Source organism: Lithobates pipiens, unplaced genomic scaffold, assembly GCF_037356315.1.
Source record: "Lithobates pipiens isolate NorthernLeopardFrog02 unplaced genomic scaffold, aLitPip1_a1.2 Scaffold_10, whole genome shotgun sequence".
In the NCBI taxonomy this organism is placed as follows: domain Eukaryota; kingdom Metazoa; phylum Chordata; class Amphibia; order Anura; family Ranidae; genus Lithobates; species Lithobates pipiens.
Window position 1 is genome coordinate 165,890,720 of NW_027507686.1, and position 21,879 is coordinate 165,912,598.

The 21,879-nt window shown below is 40.8% G+C and overlaps 1 protein-coding gene across 2 annotated transcripts in view; it reads left to right on the forward strand.

Moving 5' to 3' along the window:
* Nucleotides 1-20,080, forward strand: part of FRMD8 (FERM domain containing 8) — a 50,778-nt gene extending 30,698 nt beyond the window's left edge. For both annotated transcript variants that reach the window (XM_077459202.1, XM_077459194.1), the window contains exons 7-11: nucleotides 1,550-1,762; nucleotides 4,350-4,473; nucleotides 14,020-14,163; nucleotides 17,468-17,651; nucleotides 18,457-20,080. In XM_077459202.1, coding sequence (XP_077315328.1) covers nucleotides 1,550-1,762; nucleotides 4,350-4,473; nucleotides 14,020-14,163; nucleotides 17,468-17,651; nucleotides 18,457-18,566 — 775 coding nt within the window. In that variant the 3' untranslated portion in view covers nucleotides 18,567-20,080. The remainder of the gene's footprint in view (nucleotides 1-1,549; nucleotides 1,763-4,349; nucleotides 4,474-14,019; nucleotides 14,164-17,467; nucleotides 17,652-18,456) is intronic.
* Nucleotides 20,081-21,879: the final 1,799 nt, after the last annotated feature.

Here is a 21,879-nt window from a genome sequence, read left to right on the forward strand (position 1 = left end):
AAGGGTCTGGTATTGATTTTGAGGGGGACCCCTACGCCTTTCAATTTTGCCACAAGGTCCCCCTTAAAATTCATACCAGACCTGAAGGGCCTGGTATGGATTTTAGGAGGACCCCCACTCAATTTTTTTGTAATTTTGGTTCAGGGTTCTCCTTAATATTCATACCAGGCCGAAAGGGCCTGGTAATGGACCGGGGGGGGGGGGGGCATGCTCTTCTCCTCCCCCCTTCTTTTTTATTTTTTTATTTTTTTTTGTTTCTTTTCTTCTTCCAAAGAGTTTTATCTATATTGCGGAGACCCGACAATTCATTACAGCTGCGATCAGTTTTAAATGACAATTTTTCCTTTTAGCAATGTAATTTTACTGTGGTACTGTTCTAAACACAGGAAAAATGCGCCACTTTACAGGCATACTATAGACACCCCCCCGGCACAATATTATATCAAAGTAGGCAAGTTCTTTAACGTTTACAGACTTTGACATTTGAGTACCTGAGTTTTCCTTTACAACCCTCTGATCCCAAGTTAAAAGACTGTTCAATGGTTGACGTTTGCAAATAAAATCCATTCAATTGGATCTATTGTCAGTCTCAAGTTACTGGGCCATCTACCACGGACGTGGTTGCAAGGAGAACGAAAGGTAACAGTAGGCCCAAAAATAAACGGCAGCTCCTTTTGGGGGTTAGTGCTACACATTGGTTTTAAAAAAAAAAAAAAAATCTGATAGGTAGAATATAGTTTTTAAAATGGGGGGGCATTTTAAAATAATTTTGTGCAAACAAAAATGTAATGTACTAATGGCAAACTTGACTCTTGCCACATATAGACACCATATTGGTATTTTCTTCAGAGTGATTGTATGTTTTGGTAGATTGTGCTTTGTTTTGGGGTGCCTTGAATCTGATGAAGAACCACTAGACTTTAAAACAAGGGTAGAGTTTAGTTACAAATGGATATACATAATTTCTAATTACAAAGATATACACTACATCAGACATTATAGTTTCAAATTGGGGAAAGTGGGTAAGTAACAGGAAAATGTAGAGGGAAGAAAAGGGGTTCTCTCTAGGCTCACTTGTTCTGTCTGAATCATTCACAGCAGGGCTTCTTGTCCCGTTTTGGGACTCTCCCTCAGTCTGGTCCCATCGAATTTGTATTCTTAATCCAGCATTGACAATCTTGTACCAGAGGTCACAAAACTTCATTCCTGACCCAGGTTGAGACTGGAGTTTTTGAGCATATTACACAGGACGTTCATAATAATCCTGCCCCCAGCAAGCATACTGCAATACTGAACAGGTTTGGGAGTAAATACCCCAGGGGGTCCTAATGGTATGCTGACAATCTCAGGCATTCATCTCGTCCTTTTTGTTGACAGTTTGGTTTTACAATCTTCATCTGCCTTAATACAGATCTATTTGCAATGTGCTCTTTCAAGAGACCTATTTTAGTTACTATCACAGCTGCATAGATATCTATTTGTATCAGTGCTAAAAATTTGATATCCAAGATGCTGAAATTTCAATTGTGACATATTTATTCTTTTTTAGACCCAAGCTGGAGTGCTTCCTTCCTCCTTATATGTGTAAAAAAAGGAATGGATTATTGAATGCTTTTATTAATAAAGGGAGTCGCCAAGCAGGTTTTGAACAGACTTTGCTTAACTCCTACAAAGAAGTTACGGAAAATAATACTTGTGAAGAGGGAGAAGCCACAAACTACAAAGAGTATCTGAAGAAGTGCCATGAACTTCCCTATTATGGGTTTGTATTTTTTTATATTCAAACTGTTTGGTAAAAAGGGGAAAGACCGGAAAAGAAAGTATATGTATCCTCTTAAATAGACTTTCTACTTTGAGCCCCTGTTCACACCAGTGTGACTCTTCGTGCGAGTTGACATTATTAAATCGCATGACAAGTCGAACCCCATTGCCGGTAATGGAACTGTTCATATCGCCACGACTTGTGGCAGCGATTATGAAAGTTTCCTCCACTACTTTTAAGGGATTTCATTGCGAGTTGCATAGATTTCTGTTAAGTGAAGTCGCATGCTGCAATGAAATCGGTAGTGCAAATTGCTCTGATTTGTGGGTTTGAAATCACGCTGAAGTAGCAATTTCAAAGCCACAAAAGGGGGGGGGGACTTTTCACCTAGAAAGTATTGCAAGATCAAAAACCCACCACTCCAAAGGCTAAGACTAGCAGCATGAGTAGAAGTGGTAATATTCCTAAAAGAGTGCAGTGCAATCAAAAGTAAATCAAGCCTGCTCCTCTATCATGTGTTAATATGCAATCCCAGCAATTAAAAATCACAATATTTAAACAGGCTTTTTAACGAAAAAAAAAACCTTGAATTTCAATGTGCAAATGACGTGCGTAGCTGTGCATCAAAAATCGTGACACATCAACAGAAAACTACAATATAATGCATGTATAAAAGTGCATTTAATGTGTTCTGATGTCAAACAGGCATTTAAATTCATATGCTTAAAATGTGCTCAGTGTCCAAAAAGTGTCCTTCGGGATCAAAATTCAAGATTGTTGTCGTGTACAGCCAGTGTATCACCAATTGCACTAAACGCTCACCTTAGTATTATATATAAGAGCACCTTGCCCTCTATCCAGTTCCCGCCTGGCCTATAGCAGTTTGACGGCCAAGCGGGACTTTCGTTGTTCCAGGTGCACATCATTTGACGGCGTCCTGGAATGAACCTCCTGCACGGCACTGTCCACTCACTGATCAGCTTGTGCTGTGACTAATCACAGCACAGACAGCGTGACGGGCATGTGTCCCTTATCCAGAAGTGCTGGATCATGTATTAGATGCATGATCCGGCACAGGAGAGCCACTCTTCCGCCTTACTCCTTACGCTTACTCCCCCTTAAGGAACAACGCCAGCATGGTTTTCACATACAAGTATGTTTCCTTCCTGCTGTACTTGCTGACATCCTGTAGCTCCGTGCTCATGCATTTTGCCACGCCTAAAACTGAGGAAAAAGCAAGAATGACACTTTGCAATAATATTTCAATGACAGCCTCAATCAATTTTTTCGCCCGCAGTTACTAAAATACAATCTTTGCTGCAATACTCGCCTTCTCTTTGGTGATAAATCCCACCAGGGACCCCCTACTTGAAGTTCTGCTTTAAGGCTCTACTCAAAAAAGATGTGAAAAGGGTAAATGTTTCACACATTTCCTGATGCCTGCTGAGAGCTCTCTAAAGCACTGCACAGAAGGAGATGGGGAAATCCACCTCCAATTCGCACTAGTGTGAACCCAGCCTTAAACAACCAACGGGGAGAGGGAACAGAGCCAGGAACATTTCGTTATTTAAGTTTTTAGGCTAAAAATCCATCCCAATGGATTCTACCTCTAAGGCTGCATTCACACCCAAGCAAAGCAATTTTCTCTATGGAGCTGGTTCACTTATCTCCACAGAGGCTATGGTGTTATTTGCACAGGAACCCTGTGCGTCTTTTGGTCCATTTTCTTATCCATATTAAGCCAAAAATTCAGACTTAAATGGTGAACGAGGATGCACCAGACTCCTGCTGTGAGTCACATGAGTGCACTCACTCTTGCACTTGTCGCCCCCAGGGTCAGCTAATAGCGGGCTATTGTCAGCTGACGTGGCAGAGCGGCTCCAGGCTCTGTAAGGATCCCGACAATATAGTCCACCCACCTACCTGATTGACAACTGGCTCCAGGTGAGAACCAACGCCAGCTGCACCCTTCTCATCTCCTGCGTAGTGCTCCAATGAGTGCTGACTGACAGTCACTGCTCTCTGAGCTGACCAGATCAATAACTGAATGAACAGCACTCATGTGATCTTTCAGTTCTGAAGCTCCATACACACTATCAGATTTTCGCCTGATTTTTTATTTTTTTCTTTCCCTTCAGATTTACCAAAACCATATAATATGAGGTCAAACCATTTGTATGCAATCAGACAGGCCCTTGAACTACATGGTTTTAGTAAATCTGATAGTGTGTGTATGGGGCTTTAGCGCCAACATGGGACATCTGCAGTATCACACAGGTGCTGCAACACAGAGATGAGAATATACTGTGTTTTATTTTTATGTATCCCGCATAGACGACACTCCTCTTTTTAAGAAAAACGTGTCCCAGAGTTAAATGTACATTGCACATAGCACTTCCCACCAACAGCACTTTTGATTTAAATTTTCCTAAATATCATCTTTTCACTGAGCGCTATCTTTGCCCTCCTCACACTCAAAGAATGCTTGCATGTTGCAAGAGCTCCCCAAAAACTGAAAGGTGTATGTATGTGTATTTTATTTAATTCTTTTTTTGAATTCAGTGTAACCTATTATGTGACTCTCCAGGTGTGCTTTTTTCATGGGAGAGATTGACAAACCAGCACAAGGCTTTCTGAACAGAGCTGGACGCAAGACCGTGTCAGTTGCTATTAATATGGAAGGAGTGTCTGTTATTGACCGTAAGGAAAAGGTATTTGAACTCTGTACTTTGTATGGTTTATGATTTTTGGAGAAGATTCTGTTACTTCTAAAGTGTAGAAACTTCTGATCTCAAATAGTGCGGTCGCCAATGCAGCTTTAAAAAAAAAAGTGCATGGAAAAAAGTCACAAAATAACAAAGCTGCTGACTTCTTTAACCACTTCAGCCCTGGAAGAATTTACCCCATTCCTGACCAGAGCACTTTTTGCAATTCGGCACTGTGTCGCTTTAACGGACGATTGCGCGGTCGTGCGACATGGCTCCCAAACAAAATTGTCCTCCCCCCCACAAATAGAGCTTTCTTTTGGTGGTATTTGATCACCCCTGCGGTTTTTATTGTTTGCGATATAAACAAAAAAAGAGCGACAATTTTCAAAAAAATGCATTTTTTGCTATAATATCTCCCAAAAATATATAAAAAAACAATTTTTTTTCCTCAGTTTAGACTGATGCATATTCTTCTACATATTTTTGGTAAAAAAGATTGCAATAAGCGGTTATTGATTGGGTTGCGCAAAAGTCATAGCATTTAAAAAATAGGGGATAATTTTATGGCATGTTTAATATTATATATGCCTACTGTTTTAACTCAGACTATATGCAATACGGCTGTCTTTATACATATACGTGTGTGTGTGTGTGTGTGTGTGCGTGTGTGCACACGCACGCATGGTTTGGGTATCAGACATCTGGGCAGGAGCCTGTCCAATGTACTTTTTACTTATATATTTTTATTTTTTTTCCCACAACCAGGTACTCTATATATTGGTAAAATTTCTAAATGCCTTCTGTAGGAAATAGGCTTTGTTGCATAAGGTGCTACATCATGGAGCACTAGTCGGGTCTTTATACATGTATCTCTTTGATTATAATCCAGTTGTATATGGATTGCCCAGGAGACCTACCACCTGATGCTTCATCTAGCACAGTGGGTCTCAACCCTGTCCTCTAGTACCTCCAACAGGCCATGTTTGCAGGTTTTCCTTTTTATCTTGCACAGGTGCTTTAAATCAGAGTTAATGTCTTGGTATTTTGCACAGCTATTTTATCGAAGAGAAATTCCCAAAACATAGCCTGTTGAGGAGGGTACTTGAGGACAGGGTTGAGAACCACTGATCTAACGCAATCAAATCCACACATTCAGACATTACCAGACATACTCCTTGGGCCTGACACTGGTAGCTTTATAGGATATAATTCCAGTCCTCTAGAATCAAGGAAATATGGTATATCTCCTATCACCTCAAAAGCATAATACTCTGCAGCACATTTTATGTGCAGAGTTTATAGGCAGTGTTTCAGGCTTCCGTCATTGCCATCACTCGGACCTTATAACTGGCTTGGGTTGTTATAGCACTATATTCAAACATAATCAATATCTATCTTTGTGTATTGCCCCTGAGCAGAAGTGAATCATAAAGGGGAACTAATCCTATCGATTTTTAAGTTTTTTTTCTAAAAAAGTTACATTCCTGGAATGCCTGAATTACTGCCACATTTGCTTGCTGCATCAACCAAACATCAAATGGCTGGTGACATGACTGATCACATGTACAGCACCATGGCAGTTGCAGATCAGACAAAAGAAGCTTCCTTGGCTGTAAAGGATAATAGGGTTCAATTCTGCTTTAGGGCTGTCAGCAGATTGGACTACAAACTCGTTTGTGCCATAAAATGCACAAAATGGACTTGATTTTGCACAGCTATGCCTGCAGTGATCTGGCAGGACTTGGTTTCTGACTAAAGTTTCACTTTAACAGAACGTGGTGCAACAGTCAACATGAATGGTTTATCCTGTTATGGCTACAGATTCAGTATCTTTAAGCAGCAATCTACCTAACTCTACTCACAGCAGTATCACTAGCACCAGAGTCCTTGGGGGGGACTCAGGCTTAATACACAGGAAGAACACCTGACGTTTGCATTTAGATGAGGGGACAGTTATATTGCGTATACAAGAATGTACTGTATGATTTGTCCTCACATATATTGCTTATATTACGTTTATTACATTGTATATCACTTGCCAAGCAGCACTGCAACAATGGTTTGTTTGTTTGTTTTTTTTTGTGTTTTTTTTGTGGCCACTGTCCAGGGAGGCAGTCTGATCACTGCTGTAGGGGGTTTTGATTCCTACTGTCTTTGTGTTTGGAGCATTATTCCCATAGCCCACAGATGAATTGATTTCAGTACGATTCCTAAAACTGATTTAATTTAGGGGTTCCCTGCTTCTCTTCATATTTATATGTAGAATCTCTCAGTGGAGTCAGAGGTCATTTCACAAATGGGCAGAGGGAAGGGGTTCACCTCAATAGCTCCACAAAGCTGGCGGTTATATTGGACTTGCATCTACCAATCTCAAACGGGTACCACCCAAGGGAATCGCAGCCCATTCTACCAGGGCTTGGTCATCTTTTATGTGGAGAAAGCAGAAGCTACGCCAGACCAAATCTGCCAGGTGGCAACCTGATTGAGCTTCAGTACCCTTACAAATCACTACAGGATAGATTTCCTGTCCAGCCAAGACCAATCTTCCAATAGAAACGTCCTTTGGGCTGTAGACACCGCACATATGAATCCCTTCACCCAGTAGTGGTCAGATTTTTTTTTTTGCAGTGGGTGACCCAAGATGTGGATCCCCTGGTATCCAGATGCAACAACAAACTAGACAGGTTTGTATCCTGAACATGAGATCCTCAGACGTTTGCAGTAGATGCTCTGGTGATCCCTTGGGACCAGTTTTCCCTGATGTATGCCATCCCTTGCCTGTTGTGCAGGATAAAGGTGGACATTTTGATGATTCCAACAGCACCTGCTTGGCCAAGAAGATTGTAAAATGCAAATATTGTAAATCTTGTGGCAGATGAACCATGGACTCTTCCAGATTGGCTAGATTTAATGTTGCAGGGTCTGATCTTCCATTTTGCTTTACTGTCGCTAACTTATGGAGTGGCTATTGAAACCCAATTCTTGAGGGACAGGGATGTTTCTGACTCTGTAATCCCTACCCACCTCCACACAAAGTCAACTTCCAGGATGGTGTAGCGCTGCACATGGAAACCCTTGTCGCCTGGTGCATCGCTGATGTATCATATAACACGTTCTGTCTTTTCTCCGGCCCAGTGTGGAGATACCTCTAACTTTAGGTATCATTTAAGGCAGTGGTCATCAACCCTGTTCTCAGGGCCCACTAACAGGCCAGGTTTGCAAGATAACTGAAATACATCACAGGTGATAGAATACTGCAATCACTGAGCAGCAAATTATAAGTTGCATCTCCTCAAGGTAATGCATAAAACCTGGCCTGTTAGTGGGCCCTGAGGACAGGGTTGATGACCACTGATTTAAGGGATATATCTCAGCCTGGCGTGTTCTGTTTCGGAGACCTATTGTGTCTCATTCCTTGGTAAAAGCTTTTGCGCAGGGTGGCAAATGGAGTTCTCTGCCTGTGTAGCCCTCCATGTCTCTGTGGGACATTTTAACTTTGTCTTTTCTGTTTTTGCAGTCTTCTCAGCTCACAGGGTCTTTGAGTTGGCTGCACTTTCCTGCAAGGATCCTTTCCTGGTCCTTCACTTGGATAAGGGGGTGTTGACTTGATGCCTATTGTCCTAATCCTAAACAACCCAAGTAGAAGGTGCTTCACTCTTTTGGCTGTTGTTCTAGCTGTTCTAGTTTACCTGCAGTTTAAAGCTTTGTTTTAGAGTCTGATTACTTGGCTGATGTTCTGCCTGAGGGTCTTTGTAAGGGTCAGGCTACTTCTGGATCCACAATTTCCTTATTTTTGTTTATTTTTTATTTTTTAAACAAAGAAGGATCCATTATTTCTATGTGGATTCATCTGTTCTCAGTTATATGGTGTCAAGGGCAAGTTCCTCCTTTCTCAGTCAAGGCGTTTTAAATGTGTCAGAATCAAGCTTCTTTTCACATTTGTAAGGCTGCTGCCCTCTGCAAATGACCTTTTTGTGCAGAAGGTTTTGCTGCTGGCTTTGTAGTAGGGTTTCCCTCTGTTCTGGTTGTGGGCATGTTGGTCTTGTTACTGTTTTACACACCCCCTCATATTCCATGCTATGGGACATCCCATGTAGTCCTCCGTGTCCTGTGATATGATTGAGAAAATAATTTTACAGGTAAACCAAAAATACAAATTTTTTCTGCTGAATTGCCCCCTGGCATTTCACAACATTTTGATACAAGGTTTGGAAATCCCAAGCAGTGTGTGTGTGTAAAATATATTTAATACACACACACACACACACACACACACACACACACACACACACACACACACACCATGCTTTTATTTTTCCCTTATTTCATTTAATGCACTGTTAAGTAATTTTAAAATTGACATACAGTATATGAAATCCTTCTTTTCGTTTTGTACAAACGCGCATTGGAGCAGGCCCTACTCCTCCCGATCCCCCTTCTTTTGTTACTGACATTCTCTCCCCACACCCTTGTGTTGAATATAGGCCAGTACAGAAACTGCTGCGATGTGATAGTTCCTCTCACTGTATCCTGTAGCAGTGTGCTCCTCCTGTACATACACCTTATGCTTGAATGGTCCGTTGAGTTAACTGTAAGCACATTGAGCAAAAATAAAACAATCATCTAATGCTAATTTGAACTAAAAGGTCAACTAATCTCCATTAACCAGCCCACACACTAGACCTTTTTTGTTTTCCCCTTTTTTATTGGTTGAACTAGATGGACTTTGTATATATTTTTAGTATCTCTCAAAGTGAGTACACCCCACACATTTTTGTAAATATATTTTACTATCTTTTTATGTGGCAACACTGAAGAAATGGCACTTTGCTACAATGTAAAGTAGTGAGTGTACATATTGTATAACAGTGTAAATTTTCTGTCCCCTCAAAATAACACAACACACAGCCTTTAGTGTCTAAACCGCTGGCAGCAAAAGTCTGTACACCCCTAAGTGAACATGTTCAAATTGGGCCCAAAGTGCCAATATTTTGTGTGGCCACCATTATTTTCCAGCACTGCCTTAACTCACTTGAGCATGAGTTCACCAGAGCTTCACAGGTTGCCACTGGGGTCCTCTTCCAATCCTCCATGATGACATCTCCTCCACCTTGCTCCACAGATGCTCAATAGTTTTTAGGTCTGGAGACATGCTTGGCCAGTCCATCACTTTACCCTCAGCTTCTTTAGCAAGTCAGTGGTCGTCTTGGAGGCGTGTTTGGGGTTATGTTGGAATACTGCCCTGTGCCCCAGTCTTAATAGGGAGGGGATCATGCTCTGCTTCAGTATGTCACAGTCCATGTTAGCGTTTGTGGTTCCCTCAATGAACAGTGCCGGCAGCACTCGTGTAGCCCCAGACCATGACACTCCCACCACCATGCTTGACTGTAGGCAAGACACGCTTGTCTTTGTACGCCTCACCTGGTTGCCCTCACACACGCTTGACACCATTTGAACAAAATAAGTTTATCTTGGACTCCTCAGACCACAAGACATGGTTCCAGTAATCCATGCCCTTAGTCTGCCTGTCTTCAGCAAACTGTTTGCGGGCTTTCTTGTGCATCATCTTTAGAAGTGGCTTCCTTCTGGGATGACAGCCATGCAGACCAATTTGATGCAGTGTGCGCCGTATGGTCTGAGCACTGACAGGCTGACCCCTTCAACCCCTGCAGCAATGCTGGCAGCACTCATACGTCTATTTCCCCAAAGACAACCTCTGGATATGACGCTGAGCACTTGCTCTCAACTTCTTCGGTTGACCATGGCGAGGTCTGTTCTGAGTGGAAAGTGGAACCTGTCCTGTTAAACCACTGTATGGTCTTGGCCACTGTGCTGCAGCTCAATTTCAGGGTGTTTGCAATCATCTTATAGCCTATGCCATCTTTATGTAGAGCAACAATTCTTTTTTTTTTTTTTTTTTTTTCAGATCCTCAGAGTTCTTTGCCATGAGGTGCCATGTTAAACTTCTAGTGACCAGTATGAGAGAGTGAGAGCGATAACACCAAATTTAACACATATAAAATAAAATAAAACAATATCGCGCTAGAAAAAAAAAAGAAAAAAGCTGCAACTAAAACACCATCAAATATCAATATGGAATCAAGATTAAAAAATATATAATGTTGCGCTAAATATATGTGAATGCTGTGATGCAATCAAAATTAAAAATTATTCTAAAAAGATGAGTGTGCGTAAATCCTATGAAAAAAATGTGAACTATCCCGTGCTGAAATCACACTATAAATTGAAAAGTAGGCTCATATAAATTATTCAGAAAGGACAAATTAAGTGATACAAAAAATACAAATGTGCAAAAAGTCCAAAAAAAATGTTCAATCTTTCTCTCTGGGTTAAATAGTGTTTCCAAATCCTGAACCGTTATGGCTTCCCGGTAACACAAATAGGTTGGACTCTTACCGCAGCTGATGGACTCCTAATATACGGAGTCGGTAACGCCGGCAGAAATAACCCTCTGCAGGGATCAGCGTGTCTCTCCCAGGTGTGCACTCCGCCACGGTCCCTCAAGCCGACCGTCCTCGTGTGCGAACAGCTCGGAAATTCCCGAACGTGGCCGATACCTTCCGGAAAAAGCTGATCCTCCTCACTTCATCTCTGATCGTACTGAGAGGATGGGCAGGTTAGCCGACCAATCTCTCCCGGTTTCCAACTTTCCGACAGCTTCCTGTCACCGATTGAATCGCTTTCCGATATGGGGCTATGCACAGAGGCTCCTCAATGGGCGAACCTGTGATAATAGAAAAAATCGCGCTACAAACTATAAATGCAAGAAAATTTTAAATCCTGTGAAATGCTGCAGTTCTATTATATAACCCAAAAAATTATATATAAAAAATTTAAAACCAAAAAGAGAACCGCGCTCTTTAACTACACAAACTTCCCACGTGATCCCAATGTTCCAACAAATGGACCGTGTTGAATAAAGGTAAAAATATATAGAAATAAAGTGCACAAGTGTTATTAGATAATCATAGTGAACAGGATTATCATTCACCAAAAAATAGTAATATGAATTACATTTTAAACTTGCATATTGGTAATCCAAAAGATGAAAAAAATGCATAAGAAATTAATCAAAAGTCCTCCTTAATTACTAAATATATCCTTGTATAATAGTCCTCAAAAGAAACAAATTTGACTTGTGAAATCAATTATAAGCAAATAAAACACCACGTGTCGGTAATAGTGTCCAAAAATTCTGAGTCCTTGCTTGCTAACCTGTGATAAAACACAAACACTCGGGCCCCCAGGCCACAAGTGAAGGGGGAGGGGGGGGGGGAACGGGCTCCAATCGTGAACCTACCGTTTGAAAAATTGGCTTATTTATTAAAATAAGGCGAGACCAGGGGTATAAGCCACCATGGCCGTACTACAAAAGACTATTCGAGCAAAAACAATATATAATAAAAAGTAAAAATGTATACACCCGTGCTAGGGGATAATATAAACATGGTGGTATCAGCACCACATTTATATTACAGCCACACCACATGTTTACAGAGAGTCTTGTATTTCGCCTGAAGTTTTTTTTATTTTATTTTTTTTCATTCCAAACATTTTTCCTGGAAGTTGTAGCTGAAATGTTAGTTGGTCTACCTGACCGTGGTTTTGTTTTTAACAGAACCCCCTCATTTTCCACTTCTAGATTAAAGTTTCAACACTGCCGATTGGCATTTTCAATTCCTTGGATATAGTTTTATATCCCGTTCCTGTTTTTATACAGTTCAACTCCCCCTTCCGGCAGATCCTTTGACAATTCTTTTGCTTTCCCCATGATTTAGAATCCAGAAATGTCAGTGCAGCACTGGATGAAAGATGTAAGGGTCTGTCAGGAGTCCAGAAACTCATTGACCTTTTATACACAAACACTAATTACAAACAAACAGATCACAGGTGAGGATGGTTATCTTTAACCACTTGGCACCCACACTACGTCATGACGTCATGGGCTTTGTGGCGGTATATCTGAATGATGCCTGAGGCCACAGACATCATTCAGATATCGTAATTTTCAGCCGGCGATTCCCTGCACCATAACAATGATCATAGCGGCTGTTCCGCCGCTTGATCGTTCTTACGGGCGGTGGGAGGAGACGCCCTCTGGTGCTTGTACCGACTCACCGCTTCCATCGGTGAGTTGGTCACAGGATCCGCCGACCCCGGATGATACCATAGAGATTTCCGGTGGACCAGATCGTCCCCGGAGTCTCTATGATCGTTTGGAGGCCGGCGTGATGTTATGACGTCATGCCCAGCCTCTGCATTCAAATTAACGGCGCCGTTTTGGTTGGGAAGCCAGAATCGCGTTTTTTTTTTTTTGTTTTTTTTTTGTTTTTTTTTTATTATTTTAGGTTTCCCAGCCTAGAGGTGAGATATGGGGGTCTTACTGACCCCCATATCTCACTGTAAATAGGTCCGATCGTGCCATATTCCTATTACAAGGGATGTTTACATTCCTTGTAATAGGAATAAAAGTAATCAATTTATTTAAAAAAAAAATTAAAGTGTCAAACTAAAGAAATTAGAAATAAAATTAACAATAAAAAAATAAATAAACTTAAAGCGCCCCTGTCCCCGTGAGCTTGTACGCAGAAGCGAACGCATACGTAAGTCCCGCCCACATATGAAAACGGTGTTCAAACCACACATGAGGTATCGCCGCGAACGTTAGAGCGAGAGCAATAATTCTAGCCCTAGACCTCCTCTGTAACCCAAAACATGTAACCAGTAAAAAAATTTAAAGCATCGCCTATGGGGATTTTTAAATACCAACGTTTGGCTCCATTCCACGAGCGCATGCTAACCACTACACTAATATATATATATATATATAATTATTATATTATAAAAAGGGGTCGCTGGTTTGAATCCCAACCATGACACTACCTGCCTGGAGTTTGCATGTTCTCCCTGTGCCTGCGTGGATTTCCTCCGGGTACTCCGGTTTCCTCCCACACTCCAAAGACATGCAGGTAGGTTAATTGGCTTCTGTCCAAAATTGGCCCTAGTATATAAATGGGGACCTTGGATTGTGGGCGCCTTGAGGGTAGGGACCAATGTGAGTGTGCAATGTACAGGGATAGGGACAATTGTAGACACACACTCAGGTTGAACTGGATGGACTGGTGTCTTTAATATATATATATATATATATATATATATATATATACCACAGCTGATGGGTGGAACTTTATGGATAGCGATTGCTCCCCTAATGTCCCTCCTGAAAGGTATATGAAGCTGTTAGATGATTCAGCATGTGTGCATCTAACTGAAATCCATATTGGGTGCACTTTTATTATGGCGCTATGAGCGCTGCGAATTTTGATGAAATAACCAGTGATTCATATGTGTAACAGTAATACACAGACCCTTTTTTATCAAGCATAATAACCATTGTGGTTATTCGATTTAAATAACTTTTATTTCTATTCATACATTATGTGCATTCAATTTCAAACGTCTGTTATTGCTTTATTTTTGATTTGATCCATTTCACAAAACCTCTTCCTATTTGTTTTCTTTTCACAGCATGTCTTAATAAGTTTGAAGTTTTCAGAGCTGTCCTGGGATCACACATATCCAGATAGGGAAGAGCATATTTTATGGCTGGAGTTTGATGGCGATAACGAAGGAACACCGGTTAACAAGTTGCTAAAAATATACTCCAAGCAGGTGACATTCCAGCAACAATTTAGTCATTTATATTGTGTATTCCTTGTTAAGCTATCCAGAAGTGATCAATATAAAAGCATGTAATACATTTTCAGAGGAAGAAACTGAAGTACGTTTTTAATGCAAATACTGTACATCAAAAAACATTGCCAGATAATAAACAGAGGAGAGCCACCTGCCCGTTTATATACTGTATACAGCATACTCACATTACCCACAACAGAAGGTTGCCTATGCCCCCTACAGGCATCAGACAGAACCTTTTTAAGCCCTTGTACACACGGTCGGAGAATCTGTCGGAATGAGTCTTATCAGACCGTGTCGTCAGATAATCCGACTGTGTGTGGTATGCATCGGACTGATTCCGTCCGAATCTCCGTCCAACCCAATTTTCCAACATGTTGGAAATATTTCCCGACCAACTGGGCCGGACGGACCTAATCCGATCATGTGTAGAGAATTTTGATCGTAACGAAATTACGTCATCACGTTCTGAAAGATCGGATTTTTCGCCAACTTGGCCCGACCGTGTGTATGCAACAGTTTCGGACACAATCCGTCGGACTGAATCCGACGGGCAAAATCCGACGGATTTGGTTGGCAAAATCTCCGACCGTGTGTACGTGGGCTAAGGGTTCAGTGTATGTAGTTCATGTTTGTTTCCTGTTTCAAAAGTAGAGCGAGTGATCGTTTTTATTTGCAATAGATTCTTATCATTGTTGGAAATCTCCAACCAGGCTTGAAATGCTTATGCCATTTCACATATACTATGCAATTGTCACAGAAGACTTCTGAATCTGTTGCTTCTCCTGAAAATATATGTTGTAGCCAAAGTAAAAAAAAACTTTTTAAAGGTGTCTTTCAGGAAAATGTAACCTGCAAATACATACAGGGACAATTTATTTGCCAAGTTGTGTTGGTTTAACATGTGAAAAAAGAAGCCAACTTGTTTAAAGTACTTTCTTTGCTAGAGTGCCTTGAACAAGTATTTATAGCCCTTTTACAATTTTCCACATTTTGTCATTTTACAACCAAAAATGTAAATATATTTTATGTGATAGACCAACACAAAGTGGTACGTAAATATGAAGTGGAAGGAAAATGGTAAATGGTTTTCAAAATCTTTTACAAATATATGACAAGTGTGGCGTACATTTGTATTCAGCCCCCCTGAGTCAATACTTTTGTAGAACCACCTTTTGCTGCAATTATAGCTGCAAGTCTTTTTGGGGATGTCTCTACCAGCTTTGCACATCTAGAAAGTGACAGTTTTGCTCATTCTTCTTTGCAAAATAGCTCAAGCTCTGTCAGATTGGATGTCAGATTGGCTGTATGTTTAGGGTCATACACACGGTCACACAAAGTTGTCGAAAAATCTGATTGTTCAGAACGAGGTGACGTATGACGGGACTATAAAGAGGACAGTAGCCAATAGCTTTTGTCTCATATTTTATAATGAGTATGCATGGCACTTTGTGCGTCAGAATTTAAATGATCGAATTTTGTTGTTGGAAAATTTTAGAACAAGATCTCAAAATTTGTGTGTCGGAAATTGTGATGGGAAAAAGTCAGAGGGAGCCCACACATCAGAATTTCCGACGACAGAGTCCGATCGCACATTTTCTGTCAGAAAGTCTGACCGTGTGTACAGGGCATAACACTTTTCAACCATAATGTTCAGCAGATTGTTCTGGGTCTGTGACTCAAAAGTACTTAAGGAGTTATGTAATCCCAATTGCAGAAGTTGTATAAATGTCTCCCTTTCTGGTTGTCATTGTGCAAGTTTTGTTTATATTTGTATGCGTAAAGGTTTCAGAAGTACCAGTTGATCCTACCAGCTTTTGTTCTTTTTGAGACCTTCTTTCACTGCATGATTGCCGGCTTCCAGTTCTCCATGACTGTGATCTCCTTCACCTTTCACCCTGTTGGCTGCTGTAAATGGGCCCCCCTACTGGTTGATTTAACAGCTAATCTGGCATTTAGCAGTGGAGATGGAATATCTTTTGCTGGAGAGTTTGGTCTGTTATAGTTAATGGCCAAATGGTGGATAATGTTAGCAATAGTCTGCATCATATATTTTATTTTTTTACCTTGTTACTTTTAAGCCAGAGGGTAGCCAGGCAAATCATATTTTCTTTAGGAGACTCAAATGGCAGCCTCCATACTGTACTTCTGTCATAGCAGTGTCATTTCAGCAACTATATGCACGTTTGTTGCGTTAACACACCTTACTGACCTTACTTACGCCTATTCAAATGAAAGGGCTGCCAACTCACCACCACAGGGAAAAATACAAACATATTGCATGTTTTTTGTACATGGCATACCACAAACTGCATTGCTTCAGTGCTTTGGGGTACCACTTCAAATTAATGCTGACGCACGTAACTTGTTTTTATGTGTAATGCTGTAACGCATCACAAAAGTGTGGTTTGGCCCTTACTGCTTTCTTAGTCAGTGACCTGAAGCAAATATAGAGATATAATATTTTGTCTTGACTTTTATTTGCTTCATGCTGGTTCTGAGTCTGTAACTTAGAGCCAGGCACCTAAAATTGTCAATTGCCAGGTATGGCATTCTTTGTATTTCACACATCACAATTGCAGTTTCAGTTAAATGAGAGGATATTCTAACTGTGTTGGTGGCAATGTTTTCTGGAGATCAATTGCAGTTCAAGATTCATGAAATTTGAACTAGACACATATATCTGCAGTGTTATCTCTCTTCAAAGCACTATGTCCCATAGCTATCCCCTGCTCCGTTCTTCTGTTATCCAGCCTGATAACTCCTGAAAAGTTCTTCTGACACACATGATAAAAGCCATCTGAGTTTTGTGTTGGGGAGGATGTTATAAATAGATTATTGAGGAGAAAAGGAAAAGGGGAAATGTGGACTTTATATGAGATACAAAGTCTCACATTTTTTCCTTTTTTTAATAGATATAAATGGATTGGGAGAGCTTTGGATGATTCAAGGGAGAGCTGAAAGTCTCTACCTAATGAGGAGAGGGGGTGTGTGCCTTTCCTCCAATCAGCTGTCCTGGTTGTATGCCCAGGCTTCACTGCAGTCTTAACCAGGAAGAGGAAAATCTCCTAACATAATGTGCACTTTCTAAACAGTATATAAAGATGAAGAATACATGCTAAATGCAGAGAGATTTGTATCATCTGAGGCTGTTCACTTCACTGGGGTAGATGTAAGGTTTTACATCCACTTTAAGGAAAAAGGGGAAATGCTGCTAAAGTTTTAGACTTTACCATTAAGGCCTTCCTTTTTTTTTTTTTTTTTTTTCTTTTCTTTTCAGGCTGAGCTGATGAGCGGTTTAATTGAGTATTGCATAGAACTTAATCAAGGTGGAGATTTGCATTCTCCAGACTCTGTTTCTGGGAGCACACCAGTCACTGAGAAACGGAGCAAACTACGAAGACAGGAAAGTGTTCTGTGTAACCGCATCAAGCATCTCACCACTATCGATTACGTTGATGATGGTAAGATATTTAGTATAGTGGTCTGGTTAAATGCTTTGATCGTATATGGGGTTTGTGATGTGTTTTTTAAAGGCTGTCTACTTGTTAAATCTAATGTCCTGTATTAAAGAAAAAAGCATACATGCAGGAACATGTACATAGCTTCTAACGTTTTATTAAATGGTCAGACCACTCTAAATCAATATATGTTTGCAGGGGGGGGGAAATTAGCTTTTTTTTTTTTTTTTTTTTTTTTTTTTTTTTACAAAGGAGCCTGCAAGCATTGTACACACAATCAGAAGATTGCAGGTGCAATGTTGGGTTCATGCAGACCCTTTTTACAGCTCTCTGCCTGTACCACTGTATGGGCTTTCAGTTAGAAGGTGTCAATGGACTCAGTGTACTAATTGTTCCACAGTGGAAGAAGGGACTTGTAGTTTATTTATTCGTTCACAGTTCTCTGTGAATAAAAGGCAGTTCGACAATTTAAAAGTGACCATGCCTGTGGGGGAGAAGAACCCCCCTGCGTGCTGTCAAAGGGGGTGGAAATGGGGGATGCTTCTCAACATGTTGCATGTTACTCCTTAAATATAGGTGTAACCTCAAATCTGTTTCTAAAAGTGGAGTCAGCCTTTAACTGTCATATGCCATGTTAACACAAACATTCAATTGAGCTATAAATGTGTTTGAGGATGTGAAGCCTTGGGAGTTACTGGAACCAGCAACCTAAACACTTCCAAGTCTTGTATGCTATTGATCAAGTGGGCATAAACGTTGCTTTGTGTAATTTCTTTATGTATAACAATTTTTTTTTTTTTTTCCCCAGGCACTGAAATTAAACGAGTGAAGCCCAAAAGAGCTGCATCGTTTTTCACACGACAGTCAACCCATGGCTATGCATCTGTGTTGCCTGCTGACAGCCCTGGGGAAAGCTGACCAACTGCAGATAATAAACACGAAGACCAAAGAAACTTCTGAATCGCTGAACATTCTTATGCACTGTATGGACCAAGCCAAAGCAATAAGGGCCATAATTAACGTGCCTTATATTGCTCCTGCACCTAAAGGGATGACTCTTCAAGAATGCCAGGACAAAGCATTTCTACAGCCAGGTTTACAGTTAATTTCTAAATTGCAGAACTCGGTTTCATCATATAGAGAAGATAAAGGAAGTTCTATGACCAAGTTTGAGCATTGTGTGGCTTGTTGCTGTTTTTTAACCCCACTCAATATCTGGCCTAGAAAGTGGTATAACTGGTTTGTAAAGTCTAATTGCCTGTACACTAATATTGTGTTGGGATTTTTGAATGCAAAAGGCTGAATTTGACCGACTTTGCTTGCAATGCAAACACATCTGCATTCAGAGAAGTGCAAAGCAGGTCTAACTTGGCCTCGGAACTGCCATTCACACTGCACTATGGAAGTAAATAAGAATCTGCTGATCTGTGTTTGATGTGCCCTAATGTATAAACCAATACAGTATAGGGAAACTATCTCTTAGTTATTATTTTCATCCTTCTAGTTTAAAAAATAATGACAAATAACAAAACCTTTAGATTTGGATCGACTGGTAAGGGGTTAGAACAATGTCAGGGTTTTATTCTGTATGTTTCATTATTAGGAAGATTAATTTTCTTTTAATTGTCCTGATCACCAATCTCACTGGGGATAACAGTAAGGGTAAATCCAAAATTTTGAGGAATCACAAACAGTAATAGAGGAGAAATATTCTAACAGGGACACTTGTTCTTCTGACCACTTTCTAAAAAGGGATTTCCCTTCACATTGAAAAGATAACTTCCCAATTCCTGTTGAGTCTACCACACAGGGAGTGAAGGGGAGTCCCCCCAATGTTACACAGATGGGAAAAAAAATAGTGGTTTTCACCATTCCCTACTCGCCCATTAGGGTTGTCTAGGACCATAATAGAGGTGACATCTTCCAATGGGGACCCTAGTTCTAGTGCTTTGGGGAGGGGGCTAGAGATTCTTTCATTTTGCAGTGGATTGCCTCTCACTTCTTATCTTGGTGGTGGAACAGGAAGTGAAGGGATATCTCCACAATGAGACACAGATGGCAAAAAAATCTGACAGGTTATAACCCTCCCTTACTATCAAAATGATACTTTAAAACATTGTTGGTTTGCTGTTAAAAAAAAATTTTTTTATAAAAAATTAGGCATTAGTAACAAGGAGTTTCTTTGAAAGAGATGTGAATAGAGCAAGGACAACCTTTATGAATGTGTTGTAATGAAAGGTCAAACTTCAACTGGAATGTCAGAAATGGGAATAACCTCTGTCCAATGGATTAACTGGATGTAACCAAATCCATGTAATTTATATAAAATACATTTGAGTACCTGTTATAATTGTTAAAAATGTTATGTTACTGTAAAGAAATATGACATTTCAACAATGAACATCTCCTATATTAAAGTGGAACTGAACTGAGTTAAGAATTGCTGTGTTATAGGAACATCTAGATATGTTAGTGTCACTAAAAGCTCTTGATAAAAAAAAATAATAATAATAAATTGTCATGGCCCTGATTCACATTGCGGAGCTTTGGCATGCAATTTGACATGTCAAAACGGTGGCTATTGCCAGCAATGGTACCATCCGAATCGGTGCACATTTGCGGCACAGATTCCCACAAGTAGTTTCTGTACTACTTTTGGTGCTTTCGGGGTGCGATTTCAATAGACATCTGTGCGGAAACCGGCACAGATGTCTCTAAAAATCGCCCCCAAAGTCGGGACTGACATGCGGGAATTAAATTGTGCAAGTTCAGCTGAACGCACACATTTTCATTCCCACTGTCATTGTGAACCTAGGCTAAAGGTAGAATTTCTTTTCTATGTTTTTGGATAGGGTTGAGAGGGATTACAACATCTGTCTGTGCCCCCATTAGGGGAATTTGTCCTGTTTACTGTTGTAAGTAAAAAAAAAAAAAAAAAATCCAGATTTTGGATGGACATCAGAACAAGGATAGAGGTGGGGGGGGGGGGTCTTCTAATTGGACGGCTAGTTCTAGTGACCCTGGTTACCCATCAGGATTCCCTGACTTTGGATGGATTCCCTCTCGCTTCCTGTTTTGCCTATGGGACAGAAAGTCAAGGTAAATCTCCCCAATGGGACACAGAAGGCGAAAAAAAAAACCTGACAGGGTTTAAAACCCTCCCTTAAGCCAGCCATAGATGGATTCAAATCTTGGCTGGTTCAGCAGGAACCAGGCAAGATTTAAACCATGTATGAGCAGGCTGAGTGTACCCAAGTTGATTGATCAACTTGGGTACAACCAGCCTGGCAGATTTTCCGTGCGATTGTTAGCGGCGGTTATAGCCGGCCAAGAGAACCTAATGGCTCTGAGGGAGGATTTCCTCTGTCAACACTATCTATCTATCTTTCTTGAAAAATACAATTGCACTTTTGCCTCAACGCTCGAGGTTGTAGTGTGAGATCATCAAAGGCCGTTTTTACCGTGGGGGAAACCTTGGCAAAATTTCTGATCTTGGGGGAACCCTTTTTTTTTTTTTTTTTTTTTTTAAATAGATCTACAGCTCACGAAACATTGGATCTGATCAGTAAGCTGTAGATATAACCAAAGTTGTTGTAGAAATATCTTTACAATTCATTCTATTATGTAAAGTTTACATAAGGGGTAGGCAACCACCAGCACACAAAGCCTCTTTTGCCGACACTCAACTTCCTCTCTATCAGCAGAGCAGTGCAGGGAAGTGTCAGTGAGACACTAATGTGTTCCAATTTCAGAATTCCCCACGCCTCACTGAGGCGGAGGCACTCTGCTCCCACACGTTGTAAAAGATGGGGAAACCTTGTTTGGTTCTCTAACTTTGCTGTAGCTGCTATTGGGTGCATTTCTGTTGGGGAGGGGAGTGGGCCCTGTTTCCTGAAGGAGGACTGGCCCCTGCTAAAGTCAACCGCAGTCCTAGCACCCCGGAACCCCCCCAACCACCATCTGGAGGAAGATGACTCACTTGGTTGCCACTACAAATCTCAGAAAGAAGGGATTTCTCTGTGACTGTGGTTTTCTCAATCAGGTGACCGTTTGTGGAATTACTGTTGAGCTTGTGGGAGCTTTTGTTGAAATTATTCCCGAACCTTTGCGTTACTTACTACTGAACCCCTGCACTTTAAACCACAGCCAGCATTCAGAGCTATGAAAATTGCACCCAACCACTTTTTCTCAGCTTTGGGGGCCCAAATTATGATACTGCATACAGGCCCAC